At 45.6% G+C, this 7,500-nt stretch overlaps 1 protein-coding gene across 1 annotated transcript in view; it reads right to left on the reverse strand.

Annotated features, from left to right (window-relative positions):
• LOC147466692 (uncharacterized) overlaps positions 1–7,500 on the reverse strand; it is an 11,433-nt gene that overhangs the window by 1,599 nt on the left and 2,334 nt on the right. Inside the window, exon 2 of the mRNA XM_086535265.1 lies at positions 1–735. This exon is cut by the window's left edge and continues 1,599 nt beyond it. Within this exon, the coding sequence (XP_086391391.1) occupies positions 1–735 (735 nt within the window). The remainder of the gene's footprint in view (positions 736–7,500) is intronic.

Raw genomic sequence — 7,500 nt, forward strand, 5'->3', positions numbered from 1 at the left:
TGAGGACTGGTCATGTCTGACCCTCTGTAACACTGACCTGTAATTTTCCAGGGTTAGACTAAGCAAGAATAAGCGCTGGGTTTCCCCCATTGACTTTCCCATTCTTTTTACCGCCCACTCTAATAACCCCATGGAATCCTCCAGTCTTCTTTGTGCCTCCTCGAGGCGCGCGACGTCCCCAAGAGCACTATCCATGAGAGAAAATGTCACTTCCCCCATCTCTAAAGCTTTACGAGCCGTTTCCTCTGTAGACACTATCATAGAATGTAATCTATCAATCCGGCTATTTGTTACCACTCCCAAGACAAAGTTCGCCACATTTGTTAGAGCAGAAATCCCCCCAACAATAGAACGTGTCTTTCTTATCTTCCCGCCCATTGATAAGAAAAAGTCTCGAATTACCAAATTCTGATAATCAATCTCATCCGATAACTGAGTGACCGTCGTACTTAAACCATCCAATATGGGCTTCACAAGATCAGAGTGCATTCCCCCATCCCGGTACTTCCCATCTTGATCTGAGCTACTTAACTTGAGAGTATTTAGACGTTGTTCCACTTTTCGAAGCCAGGCCTGGAGCTCGAGCAAAGGTCCAGTAAATCGTGTCCTCTCCACTTGTATAGGTATAAGTTGTACGGAGGAGGTGTACAGGACCCGTCCTTCAGGAATGAAAACCAGACCGGTGTTTGCTAAGGAATCCTCTGACTCCACCCGGGCCCCCACTCCCAAAATAATCTGAAAAAATAGCCTAGCATGAGCTCCACAGGCACAGAATATGAAACAAACATACAACTCAGAACATGAGAGTTTTCCTTACTGACTTTCATTTCGAGAACTCTCACTTGTCTCCTCTACATCAGTTAAATCGTGTATTGGATATGCCCTGTTTACATTTCGAGCTTGACCCGGTCGAAGAGACGTCTCTAATCTCAATCTGTCTATATGAATTTTACTTTCCTTCTTGTCTGACAGCCTTTGTATCTTAAATACTACATCACTAACCCTGTCTATAACTCGATAAGGTCCAGTATACAGTGGCTGTACCTTTTTACTTATCCCAGGCTTTGGCACTGCCTGAACATACACTCGATCACCCTCCTCGACTGGAAGGTGCCTGGACTGAGGCCTATCGCGAGGCCTCCTCTTAATTTCCTCTTCAATGTGATGCTGGCAGCGTTTAAAAACTTTACTACCTATCACCTTAAGTTCTTTGGAATAATTTTCCAAATTATACCATGGGACTGTCTCTTTGGAGAATAATATATATATGGCCACTTCGGGTCACGGTGTTTCAGGGCAAAGAATGGGGAATCCTTAATTATCCGGTGATATGCAGTGTTGTATGCTAGGATAGCCATAGGCAACATCACATTCCAACTACCTGGGTTATCCCAAACTAAGGTCCGCAGAATCTTTGTTAAAACACCATTTACTCTTTCTACCTGGCCATTTGAACTAGGATGGTAAGGAGTGATGACATGCTTGTTTATATGCAATTGTACACATAACTCCTTAAACAGTTCATTTACGAACTCTCCTCCCCCATCTGTTACAACATGTCCTGGGGCCCCTTCATTTAACACTACTGTCTCGATGAACGCCCTCGCCACCTCAGATGCCTCTTTTGTCTTCAAAGGGGCTGCATAGAGATATTTGGTCAGAGCATCCACTACAGTAAGGATGTACTTAAATCCCCCTGCCCCCGGAAAAGGTCCGACTATATCCATATGGACCCTCTGAAACGGTTCGGTGACTTCCGGGTAGTGTAATAACGGAGCTGATACCTCCCTCCCGGGTTTACAACGCAGGCAAACTTCACACTTGCTGCAAAATTTTCGCACCGCATCTTTCATTCCCTTAAAGAATGCAAACTTTTCCAGTCTAACCAGAGTAGCTGTTATTCCTCCGTGGCCTGAGATAGGGAGACTATGTGCCAGCTGCAACGCAGTCTCTTTAAAGTCGTCCGGTACCACTACCCTGTAAACTTTAACTCCATAGACATTTGTATATACATTATATAATAGCCCGTCCGGTCTAACTTTATATGTATCCAAACCTCCAGGTGTACGTTTGTTAAACCCCTTCGGCAAAGCTGTCCCCTCTACCAAGTGATGTTTGAGCAAACTCCAAAAAGCGTCCCCTTCTTGAGCTTTCCGTAAATCATCTACCGACCACACCTTTATTACCTCTGGGGAAGCTTTCCCCTGACATCCAGCAGTTATGGAACTATCCAAACTAGCAGGTTGTTCCACTGCTCCTCTGGTTAGCTGTTTACTCCGTGTAATGGCTCCCACTACTAAATCATCAATAAGGTGATCAGCCTCTCTTATGCGGGATAACGCATCAGCTACTACATTATCCTTCCCAGGTATATAATCCACCTGAATATCATAATCAGCTATGGCCATCCGCCACCTAGCCACCCGGTCTGATCCCTCCTTATTCGTGAACAAATACCGCAGAGGTTTATGGTCTGAATGAACTTCCACGCGGTAGCCCTGAATGATAGTACGATTTATCTGGAGTCCCTAAACTATTGCTAATGCCTCTCGCTCAATCGTACTATAATTCAACTCCGGCCCCTTCAGCGCTCGACTGAAATATGACAAAGGTCTTAGTGCTCCATCATCGCCCCTTTGCTGTAGGACCCCCCCAATTGCGAACTTGCTGGCGTCAGTGGCCAGAACAAACGCTCGGCTGAAATCTGGGAAACTTAACACTATGTCCTCACTCAGAGTCATTTTCAAAATCTCAAATGCTTCCGTTGCCTCAGGGCTCCACTTTAATTTACTCTTATTATCAGCAGACCGAATCCCTCTAGTCAGGTCAACTAATGGTCTCGCTATGCCTGCGAACCCTTTAATGAACTTGCGATAATAATTTGCAGCACCTAAAAATGCCTGCAAATCGCGTACGGTAAGCGGGAGGGGATATTCTCTCATTGTCTGAACCTTTCTTGGTTGAGGTTTCACCCCTTCTGCCGAGATAATGTGTCCCAAGTAATCAACCTGGGGTTTAAAAAACACACATTTAGATAGCTTCAGTGCTAGGTTTGCTTCTTGCAACCGTACCAGCACTGCCCTCAAATTTTCACAGTGTTCTTCCCACGAATCACCTAGTACGACAATATCGTCTAAATACACAAACCCGACCTCCCCTACTAATCCGGTGAGAACCTGGTTTATGATACGTTGGAAAGATGCTGGAGCATCCTTCAAACCAAACGGTAACACATTGTAGTGGTAGTGTCCGTCTGGCGTCGAGAAAGCCGTCATGTCCCTGCTTTGCGGTGTCAAAGGGATTTGATGATACCCTTGACGGAGATCGAGACAAGAAAAAAACTTGCTCTGACCCATTCGCTGCAGGATTGTGTCTATGTGAGGCAGTGGATATCTATCATCTGGAATAACTTCATTTAGAAGCCTAAAATCCAAGCACAGCCTCAAACTGCCATCTTTCTTCTTCACGGGTACTAATGGGCTATTATAAGGGGACCTTGAAGGCGAAATAACCCCCTGAGCCATCATATCCTCGATTTGGCGCCTAATCTCCTCCCTATACTTCAAAGGGATTGGATATGACTTCTTAAAAATAGGTGGTCCCTTAGCCCTGACCTCATGAAAGAAATGATCTGAGATCGCCAATGGTTCATCATCCAAAGAGAACACTCTAGGAAATTCCCGAACCAATCCTGATATCATGTCATGTTCCTAGCATGAGCTCCACAGGCACAGAATATGAAACAAACATACAACTCAGAACATGAGAGTTTTCCTTACTGACTTTCATTTCGAGAACTCTCACTTGTCTCCTCTACATCAGTTAAATCGTGTATTGGATATGCCCTGTTTACATTTCGAGCTTGACCCGGTCGAAGAGACGTCTCTAATCTCAATCTGTCTATATGAATTTTACTTTCCTTCTTGTCTGACAGCCTTTGTATCTTAAATACTACATCACTAACCCTGTCTATAACTCGATAAGGTCCAGTATACAGTGGCTGTACCTTTTTACTTATCCCAGGCTTTGGCACTGCCTGAACATACACTCGATCACCCTCCTCGACTGGAAGGTGCCTGGACTGAGGCCTATCGCGAGGCCTCCTCTTAATTTCCTCTTCAATGTGATGCTGGCAGCGTTTAAAAACTTTACTACCTATCACCTTAAGTTCTTTGGAATAATTTTCCAAATTATACCATGGGACTGTCTCTTTGGAGAATAATATATATATGGCCACTTCGGGTCACGGTGTTTCAGGGCAAAGAATGGGGAATCCTTAATTATCCGGTGATATGCAGTGTTGTATGCTAGGATAGCCATAGGCAACATCACATTCCAACTACCTGGGTTATCCCAAACTAAGGTCCGCAGAATCTTTGTTAAAACACCATTTACTCTTTCTACCTGGCCATTTGAACTAGGATGGTAAGGAGTGATGACATGCTTGTTTATATGCAATTGTACACATAACTCCTTAAACAGTTCATTTACGAACTCTCCTCCCCCATCTGTTACAACATGTCCTGGGGCCCCTTCATTTAACACTACTGTCTCGATGAACGCCCTCGCCACCTCAGATGCCTCTTTTGTCTTCAAAGGGGCTGCATAGAGATATTTGGTCAGAGCATCCACTACAGTAAGGATGTACTTAAATCCCCCTGCCCCCGGAAAAGGTCCGACTATATCCATATGGACCCTCTGAAACGGTTCGGTGACTTCCGGGTAGTGTAATAACGGAGCTGATACCTCCCTCCCGGGTTTACAACGCAGGCAAACTTCACACTTGCTGCAAAATTTTCGCACCGCATCTTTCATTCCCTTAAAGAATGCAAACTTTTCCAGTCTAACCAGAGTAGCTGTTATTCCTCCGTGGCCTGAGATAGGGAGACTATGTGCCAGCTGCAACGCAGTCTCTTTAAAGTCGTCCGGTACCACTACCCTGTAAACTTTAACTCCATAGACATTTGTATATACATTATATAATAGCCCGTCCGGTCTAACTTTATATGTATCCAAACCTCCAGGTGTACGTTTGTTAAACCCCTTCGGCAAAGCTGTCCCCTCTACCAAGTGATGTTTGAGCAAACTCCAAAAAGCGTCCCCTTCTTGAGCTTTCCGTAAATCATCTACCGACCACACCTTTATTACCTCTGGGGAAGCTTTCCCCTGACATCCAGCAGTTATGGAACTATCCAAACTAGCAGGTTGTTCCACTGCTCCTCTGGTTAGCTGTTTACTCCGTGTAATGGCTCCCACTACTAAATCATCAATAAGGTGATCAGCCTCTCTTATGCGGGATAACGCATCAGCTACTACATTATCCTTCCCAGGTATATAATCCACCTGAATATCATAATCAGCTATGGCCATCCGCCACCTAGCCACCCGGTCTGATCCCTCCTTATTCGTGAACAAATACCGCAGAGGTTTATGGTCTGAATGAACTTCCACGCGGTAGCCCTGAATGATAGTACGATTTATCTGGAGTCCCTAAACTATTGCTAATGCCTCTCGCTCAATCGTACTATAATTCAACTCCGGCCCCTTCAGCGCTCGACTGAAATATGACAAAGGTCTTAGTGCTCCATCATCGCCCCTTTGCTGTAGGACCCCCCCAATTGCGAACTTGCTGGCGTCAGTGGCCAGAACAAACGCTCGGCTGAAATCTGGGAAACTTAACACTATGTCCTCACTCAGAGTCATTTTCAAAATCTCAAATGCTTCCGTTGCCTCAGGGCTCCACTTTAATTTACTCTTATTATCAGCAGACCGAATCCCTCTAGTCAGGTCAACTAATGGTCTCGCTATGCCTGCGAACCCTTTAATGAACTTGCGATAATAATTTGCAGCACCTAAAAATGCCTGCAAATCGCGTACGGTAAGCGGGAGGGATATTCTCTCATTGTCTGAACCTTTCTTGGTTGAGGTTTCACCCCTTCTGCCGAGATAATGTGTCCCAAGTAATCAACCTGGGGTTTAAAAAACACACATTTAGATAGCTTCAGTGCTAGGTTTGCTTCTTGCAACCGTACCAGCACTGCCCTCAAATTTTCACAGTGTTCTTCCCACGAATCACCTAGTACGACAATATCGTCTAAATACACAAACCCGACCTCCCCTACTAATCCGGTGAGAACCTGGTTTATGATACGTTGGAAAGATGCTGGAGCATCCTTCAAACCAAACGGTAACACATTGTAGTGGTAGTGTCCGTCTGGCGTCGAGAAAGCCGTCATGTCCCTGCTTTGCGGTGTCAAAGGGATTTGATGATACCCTTGACGGAGATCGAGACAAGAAAAAAACTTGCTCTGACCCATTCGCTGCAGGATTGTGTCTATGTGAGGCAGTGGATATCTATCATCTGGAATAACTTCATTTAGAAGCCTAAAATCCAAGCACAGCCTCAAACTGCCATCTTTCTTCTTCACGGGTACTAATGGGCTATTATAAGGGGACCTTGAAGGCGAAATAACCCCCTGAGCCATCATATCCTCGATTTGGCGCCTAATCTCCTCCCTATACTTCAAAGGGATTGGATATGACTTCTTAAAAATAGGTGGTCCCTTAGCCCTGACCTCATGAAAGAAATGATCTGAGATCGCCAATGGTTCATCATCCAAAGAGAACACTCTAGGAAATTCCCGAACCAATCCTGATATCATGTCATGTTCCTTTGAACCCCTCGCGAACCAGCCATCCACTTCTTCTAACAACCTAACTACCCTATAATCCATAGTACTTATGCTAGAACTGACAGCCCCTATCGCGACTACATCCTCGTCAGATTGACGTTTTTGCAATCCGACGACGTCCCCTATGCAGACCGTTGTATCTACCTCAACAGGAACATCCTCCTCTACTGCATAAGGAACCCTGAACCAAAGACTATTTCCGGTCCGTCGTACCCCGACTATCCCTTCCGAAAGTCTTAAGCCAGCTAACTCCCGTGGAATGAATAACATGGAATCTATCCTCCCTGGAACCTTTCCATCCCCACTGAGCTCTAAATCTAAAACACCGCACGACTGTGCTTCCAAAACCTGGCTTTCTCTTAACGTGGCTAACCCACTATAAGCTATACCACTATCTACAATGTCCTCCACCTCAGCTTTGAGTGCCTCCTCCTCTGGTCTGTTTGCTCCCCCAGGGGCCGACGCACCAGGCGTCCCCGGACTCGGCCTCTCTGGACTGGTTACAGGGCGTCCCCTACAACCACACAATTCAGTAGCAACAGAACCATCCTTAGGAGGACTCCATAACACATCCACCTGTTGACCTTCGATTGACAGGTGGATGGGCTGAGGAGGTTGATTTATAAAAACTACCTGATGCTTTCGAATGAAATCGCACCCTAACAAAAGCTTCCCCGGCAAATTCCACGAATCCGCCACTAAAAAGGAATGCCAAACCTTTACCGGCCCAAAATTCAGAGGGATATCCACCTCCCCCACCTGGCCTATGTCGGTGACACCTCCCCACCTAACTTTGAGATTGGAATCC

This window comes from Penaeus japonicus, unplaced genomic scaffold (genome assembly GCF_977035675.1).
Source record: "Penaeus japonicus unplaced genomic scaffold, GWHDUDI00000001_assembly GWHDUDI00000042, whole genome shotgun sequence".
Classification (NCBI taxonomy): Eukaryota; Metazoa; Arthropoda; class Malacostraca; order Decapoda; family Penaeidae; genus Penaeus; species Penaeus japonicus.